At 36.3% G+C, this 18,278-nt stretch overlaps 3 protein-coding genes and 12 non-coding genes across 15 annotated transcripts; 8 read left to right on the top strand and 7 right to left on the bottom strand.

Moving 5' to 3' along the window:
- Positions 1–99: 99 nt before the first annotated feature.
- On the bottom strand, positions 100–2,708 carry pes-23 (Major facilitator superfamily (MFS) profile domain-containing protein). The gene is made up of 8 exons (NM_076766.9): positions 2,490–2,708; positions 1,782–2,138; positions 1,589–1,735; positions 1,258–1,539; positions 1,000–1,202; positions 542–638; positions 377–496; positions 100–331 (listed from the first exon to the last, which is right to left on the bottom strand). The coding sequence occupies exons 1-8, from the start codon at positions 2,655–2,657 to the stop codon at positions 143–145; spliced, it is 1,563 nt and encodes a 520-aa protein (NP_509167.2). The 5' UTR covers positions 2,658–2,708; the 3' UTR covers positions 100–142.
- Positions 891–972, top strand: F14B8.t1. The gene has a single exon. It is a non-coding gene; the product is annotated as a tRNA-Leu (tRNA).
- A 1,278-nt stretch (positions 2,709–3,986) lies between the features above and the next one.
- Positions 3,987–4,170, bottom strand: F14B8.11. Its single transcript, NR_071379.1, has one exon. It is a non-coding gene; the product is annotated as an Unclassified non-coding RNA F14B8.11 (non-coding RNA).
- On the top strand, positions 4,138–5,438 carry F14B8.4 (uncharacterized protein; the record flags this gene model as incomplete). Its single annotated transcript, NM_076765.5, has 2 exons — positions 4,138–4,239; positions 5,145–5,438. The coding sequence occupies 2 exons, from the start codon at positions 4,138–4,140 to the stop codon at positions 5,388–5,390; spliced, it is 348 nt and encodes a 115-aa protein (NP_509166.1). The 3' UTR covers positions 5,391–5,438.
- Positions 5,439–5,553: 115 nt separating this feature from the next.
- On the bottom strand, positions 5,554–5,770 carry F14B8.9. The gene has a single exon (NR_071378.1). It is a non-coding gene; the product is annotated as an Unclassified non-coding RNA F14B8.9 (non-coding RNA).
- A 13-nt stretch (positions 5,771–5,783) lies between these two features.
- F14B8.8 lies at positions 5,784–5,921 on the top strand. Its single transcript, NR_071377.1, has one exon. It is a non-coding gene; the product is annotated as an Unclassified non-coding RNA F14B8.8 (non-coding RNA).
- F14B8.12 lies at positions 5,840–5,981 on the bottom strand. Its single transcript, NR_071376.1, has one exon. It is a non-coding gene; the product is annotated as an Unclassified non-coding RNA F14B8.12 (non-coding RNA).
- Positions 5,982–6,938: 957 nt separating this feature from the next.
- On the bottom strand, positions 6,939–14,412 carry unc-6 (Netrin unc-6). The gene is made up of 13 exons (NM_076764.5): positions 14,269–14,412; positions 14,082–14,221; positions 13,088–13,628; positions 12,876–13,037; positions 12,679–12,793; positions 11,501–11,570; positions 11,332–11,450; positions 9,112–9,261; positions 8,856–8,906; positions 8,681–8,749; positions 8,439–8,627; positions 8,072–8,160; positions 6,939–7,523 (listed from the first exon to the last, which is right to left on the bottom strand). The coding sequence occupies exons 1-13, from the start codon at positions 14,344–14,346 to the stop codon at positions 7,458–7,460; spliced, it is 1,839 nt and encodes a 612-aa protein (NP_509165.1). The 5' UTR covers positions 14,347–14,412; the 3' UTR covers positions 6,939–7,457.
- On the top strand, positions 9,848–9,985 carry F41C6.11. Its single transcript, NR_071375.1, has one exon. It is a non-coding gene; the product is annotated as an Unclassified non-coding RNA F41C6.11 (non-coding RNA).
- On the top strand, positions 10,103–10,224 carry F41C6.13. Its single transcript, NR_071374.1, has one exon. It is a non-coding gene; the product is annotated as an Unclassified non-coding RNA F41C6.13 (non-coding RNA).
- Positions 11,852–11,995, top strand: F41C6.12. The gene has a single exon (NR_071373.1). It is a non-coding gene; the product is annotated as an Unclassified non-coding RNA F41C6.12 (non-coding RNA).
- F41C6.8 lies at positions 12,143–12,274 on the top strand. The gene has a single exon (NR_071372.1). It is a non-coding gene; the product is annotated as an Unclassified non-coding RNA F41C6.8 (non-coding RNA).
- On the top strand, positions 12,523–12,671 carry F41C6.14. The gene has a single exon (NR_071371.1). It is a non-coding gene; the product is annotated as an Unclassified non-coding RNA F41C6.14 (non-coding RNA).
- A 2,398-nt stretch (positions 14,413–16,810) lies between the features above and the next one.
- On the bottom strand, positions 16,811–16,958 carry F41C6.10. Its single transcript, NR_071370.1, has one exon. It is a non-coding gene; the product is annotated as an Unclassified non-coding RNA F41C6.10 (non-coding RNA).
- A 391-nt stretch (positions 16,959–17,349) lies between these two features.
- On the bottom strand, positions 17,350–17,405 carry F41C6.9. Its single transcript, NR_071369.1, has one exon. It is a non-coding gene; the product is annotated as an Unclassified non-coding RNA F41C6.9 (non-coding RNA).
- Between the last annotated feature and the right edge of the window lie 873 nt (positions 17,406–18,278).

Here is an 18,278-nt window from a genome sequence, read left to right as displayed (position 1 = left end):
ATCTTCATCGCTATTTTAGATTTGTGGCATCAATAATTTAATGAAGTTTGAGTATTTTGTCTCAAATTCAACCACATAGTGTTTCAATTTGCAGGAAAAAAAACGTGTAACTGTTTATTGTTCACAAATAAAAGACCAACTTCTATGGAACATTATTTCCTTCTCCCAATTGTATTTCAGCCAACACAGGGCCGCTTATATCGTTTTTCCTAATTTTAGAAACCGCTGGAACAGTTGATTCTGATGGTTGTTTTTCCTTTTTTGTCATATTCCTAATTTGGTGTATTTTCTGTGACACTTTTTGACTGATTCTTCGCAATGTAAATCCGATCTGTAATTTTTACGATACAACTATTTTTCCTATCGAAAAACTCACTTCTCCCAAATTCGCGTCTTTGCTTTCATTCAAAAAGAAAAAAGCAATTAAGAAATGTATGATGGCGGTGGCAAAAGCGATGAAAAGAGGTGCGGGTTCCCATCTTTGCTTCACAATTGTCTGAGAAGAATTCTCAATTTTTGAATGAATGACGTTCAAACAAACCATTTTGGAGGCCAGTATTCCAGAAAGTCTTGACAGAAATGAGCATGCTCCACTAATGGTACCTCGAACTTCGGTGGGAACTTGTTCCACAACGCAACTGCAGAACAATTATTTTCGATCAAAGTTTTTGTTCGGTTATGTTTAAATTTGAGAATATCTTGTTCAATTTTTAAAAACATACATAGAATTTCACATTAGGTATTTAATTTTTTCACAAAACATCAAAACTCGGTGAAACTATCTGCTCATCAACTGCGGCAGAGGCACGTGTATTGTGTGAAAGTACTCTCGCCACCCTCTTTCTATTAACAGCACTCACTTGATTGTTAAACACTACTCTCGAATATGTGGAGAGATGGCCGAGCGGTCTAAGGCGCTGGTTTAAGGCACCAGTCCCTTCGGGGGCGTGGGTTCGAATCCCACTCTCTTCAGTTATTTTTTTGAAATTACACACTTACAGGTAACATGCATCCCAAATAAATTCGATTGACGCGTATCCAATAAGGAACACTAATACATAAATTGTTGGGTAGTTTTTTTGAAGTCCAAAGAGTATGAGCACTCCGGATGCACACATGGAGATTCCGTTTATACAAAGAGAAATCAAATGAAGATTTCGACGGCTAATAATTCCAAAATATATTTCTACCAAACCAAGAAGCTGAAAATTGTGAACCATATTTTTGAGTTTATAATTTTCAAGTATGTATACGTACAATTTTACAAATGGCAGGTACTCCGGCAAGAAGCATCTGACTGAGAATCAAATTGTTGTGAAAAATTATAACTTCCGAAAAATCCAACATAGTTGCGGTGAAATTGGTCATTACCCAGATAGAACCAAACAAAATAATAACATTTCTGTATTTTTCTTTTTTCCAAATTTGTCGAAATGTTAGCGGTTTTGAGCGAATTCCACCAGGTAATGCAATCACACATTTGCCGTTTGAATTTTTGAAAACGTCGGCGACAATGTTATGGGCTTCTGTGCGTTTCCCCTGAAACGTTGTTCACTGAAAAACCTTCTAATTTTTTTTTCAAACTTACGTGACATTGAAGATAAGTAGGGCTTTCAGGAACAAAGAATATATAGAGAAGTGCTCCAAATAAGGTAAATGCCGCACAAACGTGAAGTGAAATTCTCCAATTTTGAGAGAAAAAACAAATTAATGCAAGAGCAAATTTACCGGTAGGCTGAAAATACTGTTTTTCCATAACAAATAAACTGCCTTCGATATACCCAGTTTGCAAAAGCTCGAGCTAGAAATCTTGTTCTTGGAGAAATTAATTCTGTGGTAAGGCTCCATGAAACGACAATGATTGCTCCAGTTTGAGTACCAATTATAAATCGACATAATGCAATTAGTATAGTCGATGAGAGAAATCCTTCGACAAGTAAGATCACTGATGAGATTAGAAGGCTATACTGGCAAACTTTTTGGCGCCCAAAATGATCAGAAATGTAGCCAAACAATATGGAGCCAACAAATATACCAACTTGTTGAATCGCAATCACATTTTCCCACCAGAGAACTGACACATTGGTGTCGTCGGTTATCCATTGTGCATGTGTTGAGTAAAAGTTTGAGTTGTTAATCTGAAAATTTATTTGAAAGATATCAAAATGCGTTGATTTGTGCAGAAAATGTCATTATAATGCAAAACGGTTTCGGCTGCTTTAAAGTGGCGAAGGGAATTTGGGTCGGTCCGATTGCACTACCCTATTATACTTAAAATGACCCAAAATTTGAATTTAGTAACAAGGCGTCTGACAAAATTTTTGAAATGTGTTCCGGTTTTTTGCGCAATTTGTATTCTAATAAAGCAACTCCCCAGATTTTAATTATCCAAAAAACTATTGTGACGAGTGATGCAGCGGTCTTGCGGCTTTATTTTTTGTTGGTTTGTTTTCTAATAAGAAAACGGTTTTATGAGCTAAGACACTTACAAACCGATAAAAGTCATTTTTTGAAACTCTTTCTGCCTGTTGAAGATAATCATCTGTTGATTTTAACTGTTGTCCAAATGTCGAATATATTTGAAATACATTTTGGACCATGAATATCATGGCCACTTGAAATATCATGAGCATTCGGAGCTCATGCCAGTTGAGCATTATGTCCGTGAAAAAAGACAATCCAAAGAAACTAAAACGATTTGGTAATACGGTTTCAGGCGGTGCTTGTATTTTCCGTGATTTTCGCTAAATGAATCACCATTCAGAAGACAATACTTCAATTGTTTTTCGTAAATGTAATTATTTTGTGTTTTTGTGCCCATGGAGTCAAAAGCAGAAGAAGTAACATCAAAACCAGAAACCGACGCCACGATGATTCAGAGTCTAACGACAATCTAAGTGAGAATTCATAAAAGAAAGCTTGCAAAGCGGGCCGCTCGGGGTCGGTGTTGCAATTCTAAAAATTTGGTTTTTTGCAACGAAAATGCTGAAAAATTATTTGGAAACTATTTCGAAACATTGGAAAATGTTAGATTATAAAAATTGATTTAACTATACATAGGTTCTGTAACTTGGCTGCTGTTGCATGTACCGTTTTCACAAATGCCAATTTTGCCGAACGCTGAAAATTTTGACAATCACAAACTGGATAAATTGCCTTAACGGATAAATCTCCGACAATCGGGAACTTTTGATTGTCAATATTTCGGCGAAGTTATCAAAAATGTTGACTTTAGCTAAAAATATAAAAATAAGTTTTTTATTTATTCATTTTATTTATTGTTTCAATCAAGTTGAATTTATATTTTGAAGTGAGTTTGAAAAAATAGAGTCAATTTTTCTACTGTGAGATGTTTTCATCTATTGAGCCTTCTAAATTAGTTTTTCAGAACAAATACATATTTGAATTTAATATCGGTTAATACAAAAATTGCCAAAGTTGTGAAACTCTATAATTTTTAACAACCAGTGACTTGGTTCCCGTTTATCAAGGCAACATAAAAGAAACAGAAAAATGTTTCTTCTATACTGAGTCTTGAAATCAAGACACACTTTCAAAAAAGACCTTCAAAAAGGCTACCATCATATCAGATATTTGATGATAGGAAAAAAAAACGATAATTAAGAAAATTCAAGGGAAAATGAAAGTGTAGACTTTCCCCGAGTGTAAAAACCTCATTTCCTCTTGTCCATCGGCGATATAGTTTTTGACGTGATTCGGTATTGAACAAAACTGAATTTAGTACCTGAAAGTGAGAAACACGTTATGTCCTTTTCTTTTCCTTTTCACAAATAACATACAAAACAAAACAACGCTCGTTTTGTCTCGTCGTTTGGCTGCCGACTCGCTTTTTGATGGTACATATTAGATTTTCTTTCAGATAATTACCCACCTGTCCCTTTTCACGTCGAGAAAAGCAAAAAAATTTGGAAACTTTCTTCTCCCGCCTCTCTTCTCAATTTGACATCTGAAATCTTGGGGCTGGCATGCCGTAAACCGTTCAGCTGTCACTTTTTGTCGTTCTTTTTCAAATGATTGATTTCACCCAGTCTATACTCGGGTTACTTTTCACCCTCTTTTCGATTTCATTTTTCGAGATTCAATTACGTTTGTCTGTTTTGTGATATTTAACAAGAAATGACCATTTCAGGTTATGCAAAGATGCATTTACTACAGCTGTTTATCTTCTCACTAGTTGCCGCGTACTGCAATCCAGCATTGTATGATGATTATAGACATGTGAGTTGGGAGAGCTTATGTTATGATTGTTGATAATAACAGGCTGTTTAAGAGATATAATTTTCACTATCATCTGATGTTTGAAACAATCAAGTAATGTTCTAACTGAAACCACTTTTTAATCAAACGAGATTTTCGGTTTCAAAGAAAGACTTTTGGCATCGAAGAAATAATTTAATTCCAAACCATTTAAAAATAAATGTTTACTCATAACGTTTCGTATCAAAAAGTATAGGATAAATCATTTGTTTGAAAAGACTAATGAACGTGAGCCCATAAACTTTGTAGGCTTATAGGTTATCACAAAGTTTCAAACTACTAAACTCAATTCGAACGCTATGAAATTTTGATTTGAATTGTTTTAAAGCAGTTTTCTTAATAATTTGGAAGCTTTTTATTAGCGTTTTTAGACTTAGAATAGTCAACTTACTACATGAATCTATATGTTAAGATAATTACAACAACGAAAAAATCAGCTTATGAAACTCAGAAAAACTCAACTGCTACACCTGAAATTTGGCTTTTACATTTTTTCACAGTTTCAATGCCGAGAAAGTCGCGTTGGTTGCAGTTCTTCCAGATTTTAAAAATCTTAGTTCAAGCTTGCACTATTAATTTGCTTTTTTTTCTAATCTTCCATACCGTAAATAATTAAAAAATTCGAAAATTGATAATAAATTGCAAAGGATTAACGTAACAGTTGAGTTCAAGTATACAAATTCAACATTCCAAGAAGCAGTCTGGCATACTTTTCATGATAGCATGAAAAAACTGTCAAACTCCATAGTTTAGAATGTTCATTGTTTTTTCAATATTTATCCAAAAAAAAGTTCCAGCTAAGGAAACAAATTTAGAGTTTTTTAGCGCCGAGTTCATTCTATTGACATTATTTACAATTATTTCAGGCTCAATTCGTTCGTGATTGGGCTGCTCATTGCGTCGACAAGTACCTGCCAACGTATGATGCTTTAGAAATTGGACCAGAAATTCGAAAGTGCGACACCGAGAGATGTGTCTATTTCATGTACAAGTACATTGCTGACAACTGCCCAGAAAAGTTTCTTGAATTTGACATTTGTTTTGAAACAAATACTGCCAAAAAACAATCCAGAACGCCATCACGGAAACCAGATCAACATTATACGTCATGAATTTAACATGCATAATTCTCCAATTTAATAAATATTTTAAATCCAATAATATTCATTCCCCAGATTTTACTCTGAAAAACCACAACCTTTCTTCTGCCTGTCCACACCACAAAACATCTCCCAGCGGTCTCATTTTCAGTATCCATCCCAAAGAACTACTATGAAATGGTGATATCGAACAAAAAGAGTGAAGACCCCCGTGCATAATTCTTTTCTTTTTTTGCCTGCTGACATGTCGTTCAGCGACGACGGGCTCGTTGCCACATTTATCATTCTGGGCCCGAACCGTCGCAATTCAACCGGGAATACTATGTGCAAACGGCTACAACCAGAGCTACTCAAGATAACCCTCGTTTTCCTGTCAGAAAAATCGTAAAATTCGTGTATGTGTTTTTGCGCACACGGGGAAAAATTTATCAAAGTAAATTGAATTGTTTCTCTGCGGTGACGGCGCCGCTGACTGGCACCGTCACTTTTTGGATGGCTGCTCACTTTTAGGTAATGAGAAAAAAGGACAAAGTGCAACCTAGGAGCTTAAAAAAACCAACCAAGCAATATATTTCAGTTCCACCTTTGAAATATCATTGGATCTACATATAAAAATTCATTACAAAAATTTTGGTGGGAACCAAAAGAATATGTCTCTTTAATTTTCCGTTCATTTCCAACAATTTGCAAATAATCATAGCCTAAAAAACGAAGATCTTCAAAAGGAAAAGTTTTACTATCAGACTTCTGAAGTTGTCTAAATTTTTTAAATGTTTCAATAATTCACAATAATCAGAGCAAAAAATACAAGACACCTCGCGAATTCATGTTTTACCTTTTTCTCTCTCAAAACGAATAAAACTTGAGAATATGGCGTTTTCATGACAAAGCTCTAGCGTTTCCTAAGAAACTGTTTTGCCTTACTGGTTAAAAACCTATATATGTTCTATTTTTATTTTTATTTTTGAAAATATATTTTAAACACCTACATATACATGGTCTCACACTCAAAATGACATTGGAGCTTTAAAGCTGCAAAATGTGTACTAAGCCGTACACCAGAATTTTAGAATGTTTTGAAAAATTCTGTGAATGTTTGTCAGTTCGGACGAGACAATTTTAAAGCCAAAAATAAAATCTGAATTTCAGTATTTAAATATGTATTCTACCTTTTCAATAGACACAGATAAAATAAAATAAAATACTGACAAGGAATACAATTAATTTTTATGAATACACTCGATTTAATATATCAATCTTACAATGTTGGTTTTGCATCAAACCTTCAAGTACGGTGCAGCTGAATCTTGTAAATTCCAATGGCAACATTAATTTTCATGTCTTAATGAGTAAACAGTATCAGGTGGCAATCGCTCGCGCGGTGTCAAATTGAAACGAAAGACAAGAAGAAGAGAGGGGGATTAGTGGCTGGAAACGTGGCATGTGCTGGATTATGCAAATGTGAAGAGTTTTACGAGCCACTCGACTCACTGCACCTGTTGCCAAGATATCCGTTGCGTATTTGACCCGGGCATTCTTTGTTTCAAAATTTTAATGGATATATTGTAGTCTTTATTTTTTGTACTGACAGGTATTGGGTAACAGGAGAATTGAAAAAAATGGAGATTGAGACAAATGACATAAAGAGTCAAATTTTGTTTCAATGTTTCGTTGAGATTGAAAAATAATTGAATTAATCAAAATTGTCATAGAAAATGGAACGGTAGAAACTGAAATTCACAACCACAACATGAGAGAAGTTTGAAAAAAAAAGATAAAAGGTGTTAACAGAGAATAGTGCACCACAGAGGTGAAACGTCATGCGTTATTATGGAATCATATTTAAAGCAAAATCAGAGGTACTGCTACAGTACCCAGTAGGAATGAGTGTCTATGTTATTGAACAGCTTGATATGGCTGCCAAAAAAAGAACAAGAAAAATAAACTAGATTGGATCAGGAGTCACACGGATTCAGAGATTGGAGGAGTAATTTTGGATCATATAAATGAGAAGTTGATGAAATTGGGTATATAAAAAATTAAATTAAAATAATTCTGAAAATCAAAAGTTCGTTTTTTTCAGTATCTGTGTGACGTAATCTCTGGGCATTGTCCAAGTTTATCTTTTTTCGAGAAGCGTAGTACCTGAAAATAGGAAGTATAGTAATGTGCAAATACTAGTTTCAAAATTGTTTGAATGCATATGGGTTATAAATTTGATTGTGATGCCTCAAGTTTTTATAAGTTAATTTGTTCCTAAGAAACTATTTATGTAAAGTTTATGTATACGGGGCAGCGCAGTTTGGCCTGCAATTGTCTGCACTGTTTGAGCCTTGCAAGCCCAATTATTAATGGTTTCGTTCATATAAGATAATCTTATTGTTAATTTCATGAACGGCAAAGTAAGCTTATGTCAGTTTTAATCAGTGTTAACGTGATTCACTAACTCGACGCAATATTTCAAAATATAACCAACTTTGGCAACTTCATAAATGCCAAAAAGTTGAAAAAAAAAGTTTGTTGAAATTGGATAACCTTTGTTACAAAGTTACTCAAGTTTGATGGAAAGTTACGGAAAGGTACAATTAATTAAGAAATTGGAAAAATTGGTTAAAATTTGCAGCGCATCGCCGAGATCCTTTTGTTTTTTCTGCTAAATTTATTAAAGTAATTTTGAATGTCCCTGTTCTTACCTTATCCATAATATCGTCCTCCCATTCCACCAATACAGTCTGTGGATTGACCATCAATCCATCGCGCTCGTGATCGGAATCATTCTTGCCTGAAACATTCAAAATCAGTTATCAGATTAGCTTCCCTGTCTGTCTATTGTTTCACGCCTAATCCATACTGTCACATTTCACACTTCGAGGCGGCATGTCCAGCGGGGGCCTACGCGCTTAATTAGCATTTTTGAAGGCATTTATCATTGGGGTACTAACTACCCCCGTTTCTCCTACTCCTCCTCCCTTCGTGGGGTGTTTTCTCGGACAAAACAAAATGGACATCACATCAAACAAAAGACAATTGGAAATTGAATGGGATGTGTAATGAACTCACCAAGGAGGAGATAACGGCGTCCGACGCGGAGCTTTGGGCACTTGCAAATGACACCTTGAGGGGAAATCCACAATGATGTTTCGCCACGTTGCATGTTCTCGGTGCCTCGTTTGAAAACTGATTCAACCACAATCTTGTACTTGGCCCATCCATCAACCATCTCACGGCTGACCACAACCATCTGGACAGCTAAAAATACAGAAAATTATTAGGAAAATTCGAATTGAAGAAAAAAAAAATACCATGATCCCGCTTGCAGAACTTCTTCTGGTTGAGTCTCTTCGGAACAATTCTGCACTTCGAACACTGATCTGAAACGTCACTTTTGTTCAACGTGAATCAATTTACAAATATTTGCTTATAGTTAGTCTTCGAAGGACATTATGTTCAGGGCTAACTATACATTTATTTGCTTACCTTGCTCTTCTGAATGTGATGATCCAATGAAATCAGCTTTGGTCGGAATTTCTGAAAAGAAGGTTGGTGTTCAAATGACATGTGTAATTTGATTTTTGTTTGGAGACTTTGAGGCTCGATGTTCCAATTCATTTCTTCTAGAAAGGTGTGATTGAAAAGGCAAGTCTCAGATTACCACTTTGAATCAACAAAAGGTTATTATGCAAATGTCAAGTCTACCAAACTATGTATGTAATTTTTTAAACTGAATACTCACTGATACACGGAGTAACTGTAGAACGGCTTTGTTGGTATCCTTTGGCACAACGATTACAGGTTGTTCCAGTGACTCCAGGCTTGCAGACGCACTGACCCGATGATTGGTTGCAGCTTTTTCCAAGTGATCCGACTGGATGACATCCACAAGCTTAAGTGGTTTTGAATTTAGTATGGATTACTATTCAGGAAAATATAGAAGCATGTACTGTATTTTCTCTAGAAGACCTCATGGTACAACTTTGACAGCTCATACCTCAGTTGTCAAGTGTTCTTTTTAAAATTTACCAACCGCAAAATATGTTTTATTTCTTTTCTATAGTTTGTTCAGCAATTGTTTATTGGAATACTCAATATTAACCGAATTATAATCTTTCAAAGTAAAAACATTAACGGAAATACGATAGTTCAACCATTTGCTGCTACTAGTAATGATTTTTCAAACGACCCCTTGATCTGTTTTAATCTCCTGGTTGTTCCACTTTTCCCCAATCTTATCTTTCCAATAAATCTCAATTTGCTGCTCGACCAATTAAAAATCATTCGGCAACATTGTTCGTTGAGTGACATGCACACATATCGGTGTGATTGTTGCGACACGTACCCTTTTCACTCTTTCTCTTCTTATTTTCTGTTTCTTTTCCCCAATCTTATTCATTTCGAAAAGCCACATAAATCTTATCAAACAAATGAGAAGATAGGTAGAATGCAATGCAATCATCTCATCCAGATACACCACACCGAACAGCAATTTGTCCGCAAGTCTCCAACGCTTTTTGATAAATGTGCTGCTCTGATGAGCATCACAAGTTGTTGTGGAGCAACTGGTGTGGAAAAAAAGAGGATACGGTAATTTGACATCCGACAAGTGCATTTGTTTGAGATAACTTGGTTTTATGTTTTTCAGCAAGCCTAATTAGATAGTGTCTTTTTGTACTATACTTCCTTTTCCCCATCTACTCCTTTTGGTAAAAGCAATGTTTGTTGGTAATTGCGGCAGAGGTGAGAAATTGAGGCATTATGAGGTGAGTGATGATGTGCGTATTATGCAATCGTCGTCGATTCCATATTCTATTCGCGTCGGTGACCATCCAAGGACAAAAAAGAGGAAACGATCCCTTTTGGGTGTATATTGGCGGGAAATGGAAGCGCTTCTTGTTTCCCATGTCTTTTGTATTTGTTTTGTCTAATAGCACATTAAGCCCTGCCTGACCAAAAAGTATTGAAGCGTAAAGTCCGCAGATGGATGTGGTGATAAATTTGTTTTTTTTTTGTTCACAACGAGGAGAAGCAATGATGAAGCAAATGGGTTGAACAGCGGAAAAAAAGGTGTTAATTTATATTTTATACAGCTGAATTTTGACCATGCAAAATCTAGATCTGACGGAAAAAGAAATCTAATTATTTTTTTTTGCTGAGCAGTATTGATGTAAGCTCAACTCAATCGAAATATACCCCATATAGCTAGTTATTGCTAAAAAATACAGTAACCGTGCTTTGCACCCCGCTCCCCCCCCCCCCCCCCGTCACAAGCTTTCTATTTTTTACCTACTGGTCAGTCAGCACTTTTTTCAACTTTTTCTTAACGTTGCCTTTAAATCTAATCAACACAGAAAACTACAAAGTAACTATCCGTGTGGTCACTTTTTGTCCACTCCTTCTTGTTCTCTTCACTAAATTCCAATTTCGGCAACAAACACACACCGAAATTCGATTTGCCCTCTTCTCCTTCTCTCCTGGCGGCTTCTAGAAGTTTTGAAGGATGGGCTGTGAAGAAGTAGACGGAGAAGAAACAATTGTAGGGGCGGAAGGGAGGATGAAAATCAGCGGAAGCAAAGTGCTATACAATCGGACGTGGTCACTCGAGAGCTCACGGAAGAATGGCTACCACCAGATGAGAGATGTGTTTCAATTACGCAACATTGGTGCTTGAGAAGGGTGCTTAAATTTGGAGCCCCTCCGGAGTCTAGGAAATTAGTCGCGTTATAGGTGGGCAATGGATCTTGACATGTACCACTTGTAGGAACCTCTTAAGATTTTCACTGTTTTTTATATGGCCTTGTTGGTCTTGGAAAGCAGTTCAAAGTAAGATAGGAAAAAATGTTGCGGTTGGTCTCCTTGGTCCCCTGGGTCACAGAAACAAGAATACACTACAAAAAGGCGCCTGGCAAGGAGTCGGCTGATAAATGACTTTTCGACGCCTTGGACGACCGGAACTTACATTTACAAGCTTTCCGATGTGTCATTGGCAGAGAAGTATCACGGACAAATCCTGGTTTGCAGAGATGACAATTTCTTCCAGCAGTGTTATGACGACAGTTCAAGCACACTCCTCCTGATCTAAAAATTTAAAAGTTTGTATTTTCCGTCAGTTGTAATTGATGGCTAACCGGTTGCCACTTAGTCTAAAGAGCTCAGCATCGAATCGGCATCTCTTTGCGTGTTGGTTGCAGTTGCAAGCTGGAATTTTCAATTCATCATTCAATAATCCCGCGCGCTCATGCTTCCATCCTCTCCAGTATATTTACAACCGTCTGGCTATTAATCTCGCAGTAATTCATGCAAGCACATGTCTTTGTATGCCTACCGTAGGAATGTTCATCTTCTTCACACATCCATTAAACACCCTTATTTCTCGAATCATGCCATCATACAACCTCAATCAAAACCAAAAATGGGCAACAGATGGAAGAACTTTCACCATCGCCACCTTTTCACTGACTATTCACACCTCGTTCGTCATACATAGTTAATCCAATATATTGTCAGGGGGTGGCGGCGGGGGACCCTATATTCGGACGGTTGTTTGTACATCGCCTAATACAGGGGTTCGGAACAATGTACCTTTAACGCGCATCACCTGTGTGTGCATATGAAACAAGGGAACGGAGCAAAACAAGTTAGAGGACAAGAAACACAAAGCTTCTTTCAGTTTTTAAATCTACTTGTTGACCAGATGTTTCTTAGGATAGAGTTTTATCAAATTAGCAAAAAGAGCTTTCTTCAATGTTTTCTAGAAAGCCACCGACAAGGTTCTAAGACTATTTCGAGTAGGTACTTGTCTTTCTTTCTTTTTCGCGACAGAAGCAACACAAATCAGATGCGCTTTTTGACCGATTGGAAGCCGTACGGAATATCATTATAATCGTTATTTGATTATGATTCGCGTTTCGGCGCTGTTTTCATTTGTTTTTTGATAGCATCATCAGTTTTAATTATCTGGTCGAAAAGTCCATCTGGATTTCATTTTCTCATTTCCTCCATTTTATTCAATATAAAATCCCGATAGAAAGTGCGACTTCCAAAAGCTGTTCAAAATTTGAAAGAAGGTTAACACAAAAGTGAAGAGATACCCCGTGGTGTTCTCGCGCATTGTACTCGTTGACATTTGTAATGAGATGGAACGGATCGCATTGGCATTAATATCCATTGAGATATGGAACGCGCGAGACTTTTGTATATGTTTGAGAAACAACTAATCGGCTGAGTGCGCGAAAACAGTAGTCGAGAGACGGACTTTTACCTCCGTCTCCATGACCCTTCCCTCTTCCCATGTCCCATTGCTTACCGACACATGAGTTGGCAGAATTTGCGGTGGCTCTTCCCCATGGACGATCGTAATGGAATGGTTTGCACATTTCGCATTCAGTTCCGGCAGTGTTATGCTTGCAGTCACAAGTGTACTGAAAAAAAGAAACATGTTCGTGTACATGAGTAATGGGCGAGAAAAATAAGAAAGGTATTGATGACTAAGTGAGTGCTTACCCGGCCCATTTTGTCAAAGATGCATCTACTGGCGTGACCATTACATTTGCAGCGACCACCAACTGCCAGTTCTCCCATTGAGTAGAAGTAACGTTGTTTGACTTCATCATCCGTCTCGTTTCCGTACGAATTGACATCGTTAGACAAGCCATACAGTTCAGCCTGAAATGTTTTTATTTTCATAAAGTTTTGATAAACTTCAAAAGTGTTACCTGATCTGGACTAAGCCTTGAAAACACCACTTTAATGTCAGTTGCGGTGACCCAATCCTGAAGCACCGGCGAGTTTTCGAAGTTTTGTGCAGAAGGTCTGTTCTCTAGAAAAGGGAACGCTACACGGTTTCCTCCTGGACCCATTATATGAGAGGCAGTACAAACGGCTTCTTGCTCGTTTGACTTTGTTATCGACACGTCGGGATCTCTGCCAAATATACGACGACATTCGGAGGAGTAGAATTGAAACGGGGTCCAGGTCTTTCCAAAGTCAGCAGACTTGTAAAGTGCCATTGAATCTGGGAGACGGGAACAGAAGTGCATTGAGACGTAAGTGAGCTCAAACTTTTTTCCGAGTGACAAAGTGAGTGAAACGTTTTGTGGGCTCAAACTTGGAGTGGAAACCCAGCATGTCATGTTTCCAATCGAATTGAGATCAGTTAGAAGAGAGGCTGGATGGGATTGGAAATGGTTTCTAGCATCACAAGTGTCACATTGCTCACGGATAATTCCATCCGGACCCTCCTTCACAGTACAATATCTAAAAAAAATTGTCGTGTTTTAAAAAACTAAGTAAAAATACAGTATCTGTCATCTTATTTATACTATGTATACTTTTGGGCGACAACCTTTTCAATTTCCTCTGAACCAAACCAATCTAACAAATTTTGCATGGCTACACATTTACATGAAAAGCTATTCGATTCTTTCTATTCGCTAGTATTTTCTTAATCAAAAAATGGCGAAGGGTTTAATTTTATTAGTATCGCGGTGTAGAGAGATGGAGAGATTTTTTAAGAGACTGAAAAAACAACAAAAATCCAATTAAGGTTCTGTTAGAAAATTGTTCGCATGGAAGGGTCGGAAAAATTAAAGAACAAACAGTCAACAATGAGTGCGTTTGCGTAATCATGTTAAGGAAGGTTAATCAATGAGAAATTTAAGAAATGAAAAATGATTGAACAAGAAAAATAGCTCTCGAAAATAAACTTACTTGTCTGGTCGGTTTGTTCCGCATGTATCACTAGCAATAACAGGTTTTCCAAAAGCAGCATTTATGAACTCGGGAACACATCGAACTGGTCGACCAGTATGATCATGGCAAGGATCATGGTCTGGGGCTCTCATGGAGAACTGAAAAAAAAACAAATGTTTACTCATAAAAACACCCTAGGTGCTACCTGTGAAAAGTATGCTCCATGAGCTATGCCCATACAAAAGTAGAGCGCTAGCACATAGCGCAATACTGATGTGATCATGTTTGTGTGAAAGGGTGTAAAGTGGAATCCGGTGTCACTTGTCTAGAACGGAAATAGACACAATCTGGAAATTGACTTTAAGAATAATAATAATAATAATAGAACAGAAAATGAGAATTGAATGGAAAAAAGTGGATCGCGGAAAGAGGGAACCGGGAGTAAACGAGAAAACGAGAGAGGCAAAGGAGAGGCAAACGGGGGGCTGGGGCACGTCGGGTGGAAGGAGGTGGGGCTTGTCTCGGAATAGAGAACGACTATGGAAGAAGAAGACAGGGCGGGCCTTTATGGCGGCTACCGTATGCACACCATGCAAAAGGACCAAAAGAGGCCAAGCTTTATGGATGTATTCATTTTCATGTGTTGATGAATTTGCCATAATTATTGTGTGAGGAGAAAAAAAAACGAAGAAATCGAATCAAATAGGGATAGGGGTGTGAATAGTCTATTGTGAGAATCGAAAAAGTTATCCAAAATTTTTATATGTTTGACGGGAGTTAGACCTGTTTTATTTTAACAAGAAAATGTTTACATAATTTTTATTATATTAAATTAAGGATAAACTTTTGATAGCTCCACAACTTTAGGCAGCTCGTCAGCTATACAAATTCTTAGCGTTATTTCGTTCCGATTGAAGGAGGGGTATGGCAATGAATGCTGAAAAAGTTATTTGGTCAAAATTATTTTGGCAACTGGGTTTGCACTACTAATTGAAAAATCTAAATCACGGACGCATGTTCGAATGCCTACAATGTTAAAATATAAATATTTTAAAAGATAACTAAAACATAAAACTGGAGAATTTTTTTTGCCCGGCAACCTCCAAAATATTGGTGAAAACTGAAAACTAAAAATTGTTTTATGATATTAAGCACCAGCTAAATGTTTTTTGAAGATTTCCTCACTTACCGTGCTCCATCTTTAATTGTAAAGTTTCATTTATGAAACATCGTAATCATTCAAAAAACTTTAGCAGGTTTCATTTCTACAGTTCCAGAGTCACTTCTTCTTCTGAAAACATTTTGTGCTAAATTATCAAAACGTAAAAAAATATTTGACATTCATTTTAATTGTTCAAGATATTTTGATAAACCAAAAACCTTCAGCATACGAGCTGTCGAGGAAGACAGTATGCAAAACTAAAATATAATATGTATGAATATTCTGGAAATTCAACTAAAAAAATAAACCGCGTACTTTTGATAAAATACGTTTTTTCTCAGAAAACAAACGCAACAACACAGAATATTTTTGATTAATAATAATAATAATATTTTTCAATGAGACGACGGTAAGAGATGCCACTACAATATCCATTTGACTTCAAGAGGGATTAACCCATCAATTGCAATAACTCAATGAGCGCGCAGCTATGTGACGTGGCATGGTATGAGAACAGTGTGAAACAATGGACCGCAAGAGTCCTGTCCTATCTGACAGATGGATTAGGTGGAGACGAAAATAAACAATGGTCACTAGGCAGGTCTGACTTTTAATTTTATCGATTATTCCTTTTTTACGGCAAAGTGTAATGTATCCGGAATCTTGAAACTTCCTCAACCCGTTGTATGTGGTGTCTTGAAACTGTTTGTCAATTTCGATGAATTATTCAGTGGAGACAAGTAGAATTGCATTCTGAACTCGTTCTTCTCTCGCCTCCTTTCTCATCGGTCTTCAGCATTTCACACGTTTATCGCAAACTATCTAAAGCTTTTTACTACCCGACCCTTCCCCTTAAGACTTATTCATAATGTATCACGCGGATTACCAAGCTCGTTTCATTAGAATAGCTCTAGAGGGGTGGATATTTCATTGAAACATATGCTCGACAGGAAAAGAGTTGTGAGGAATGAGGTGGTTGAAGACTTTATATAAAATTCTGCTTGAATTTTGAGAAAAACATCTTTAGCTAATCAGTTTTTTTTAAAACAAGCCTTGTGAGATTGAAGGAGAAGTATGGCCAGTGTGGTAATGTTCAAAAGCCATTCCTTTGGTTCTAAAACAACCAAATATCATGATTAAACGTTTAAAACAAATTTTGAAAAAAGTTCGGAAAATGCTTTATTTCGACTCAAAAAAAATGGTGAAAACTGATAGTTATTTTGCGAACTTTTTTTGGGAAACTATAGCACTGTTGCATTTTCGAATCCCTGTTATGTTTGAGAATTATAATTTAAGACATAACTAGACCATAAAATTCAAAATTTGATGTATTATTGTTGTTTGACGTATTACAAAAAAATCGACAAGAATAAATAATTACCACTTTTTTAATTAGAATAAATAATTTCAAAACATTTTTCCACTGACGGCACTTCAGCTTTATCAATTTTAAACACTAAAATATCAATAAATTATTACTTTTACAGTTTCAGATACAATAAAAAATATAACAAGTTCTAAAAATTAACCAAATATATAAGAATATTTAGATTTGAATAATTTTTGTCCACATCATGGAAACATTTCCGAAAATCCCGCCGCCTACAAAATCGAAATAAAAAATTGGAAGAGTGATGAATCAATTGCATGAGCCGGAAGTTTCCCTCAAAGCGGCCAGTCGGCATCTTTTGACACTGAACACCACACAATACTAATTGTGAGCGATTCATTGTAAGAAAGGTAAGAAGGGGTATGGTGTACGCGCAATCACTCAATTCTACTGATGTGACATGTTTCATCCTTTGAACATGCTGCAGAAAAAAAAACATTGATGCATTTCTATTGCCTTATGGGACATTTTGAACAGTTCATAAAAGACAAATCAAGGGTTATTGTGAAACGGTACTATTCCAGTAGCTGAAGTTACGACAATGGTATCTTGCACTTATGTAGTTGTTACCGGAAAGTTTTCAAATTTACAGGTTTTCTTAGGATTATTCATCCTTCCAAACATCGTAGCGCTAATTCAAAGCGTCTCATAAATTTAGATAACCATCAATAATCCCGTGAGCTCATCTTCCCTCTCCTCTTTCTCCTTTTGTGTTAATTTAACTGTTGCTCAATCTCGCCGTGTCAATTTCCGGTCATCGTACTTGCTAAAGATCAATTAAGCGATAAAGAGCACTAGGCCAGGCACGAACGATTCTTAATCAACTTCAACTGGTGACATGCTCTAATTTGCACATTATATGGCTAGACAAAGTGTTTTATGCAAGTAAATGGGGACTCTGAAAAAGTTGGTAAAGTGAGACAAAAAGTGACATTTTTTTGCTTTTAAGGTGTCTTAAACTTAAAATTGGAAAGTTTTTAAAATTAAAATTACCGATTCACTGACACTTAAAGGTGGAGTAACGAAATTTGAGACTTTGCTTTTTTGGACCCAAAATGTTCCCAAACTACCAAATTTCGTAATGAGACGTTCTGAAAATTTCTCAAAAAAAGTTATGGCTGTTCAAAGTTCTGGTAAAAACTGCATATTTTCAGATAAAATCTCAAATTTTAGCAAATTTTCAGTGTCGCAGCGATTAACATGTATTAAAGAGTGTTTATCAAATAAAAATTAAGTTTCAACTGCTGCGACACTGAAAAGTTGCCAATTGAGATTTTTTCTGAAAACAGGCTGTTTTTTCCAGAACTTTGAACCACCATAACTTTTTTTTGAGAAATTTTCAGAACGTCTTTACAAAATTTGATAGTTTTGGAACATTTGGGTTCAAAAAAGCAAAGTCTCAAAATTCGGTACTCCACCTTTAAATAACGAACTATGTCAACGTTTTTGATTTTTCAAATTTTAAAAATACATTTAAGTTTAAAAATTGCCTCAAACTTCCAGTAATCGGCAGCCAAAGTTATTGATTCAAATTGATGCTTCTTATCTGTTAAGCTTTGAAAAATTACAATGTAAAATGTTCTCAAAGTGGGTTTCAAAAAACAATTCCATCACATTACCGTCCATTATAAAACACCACAAACCAAATGTTCCCTCGTATTCA

This window comes from Caenorhabditis elegans, chromosome X, assembly GCF_000002985.6.
Source record: "Caenorhabditis elegans chromosome X".
In the NCBI taxonomy this organism is placed as follows: Eukaryota; Metazoa; Nematoda; class Chromadorea; order Rhabditida; family Rhabditidae; genus Caenorhabditis; species Caenorhabditis elegans.
Note: the sequence above shows the minus strand (reverse complement) of the source record. Positions and strands in the feature narration are given on the sequence as shown.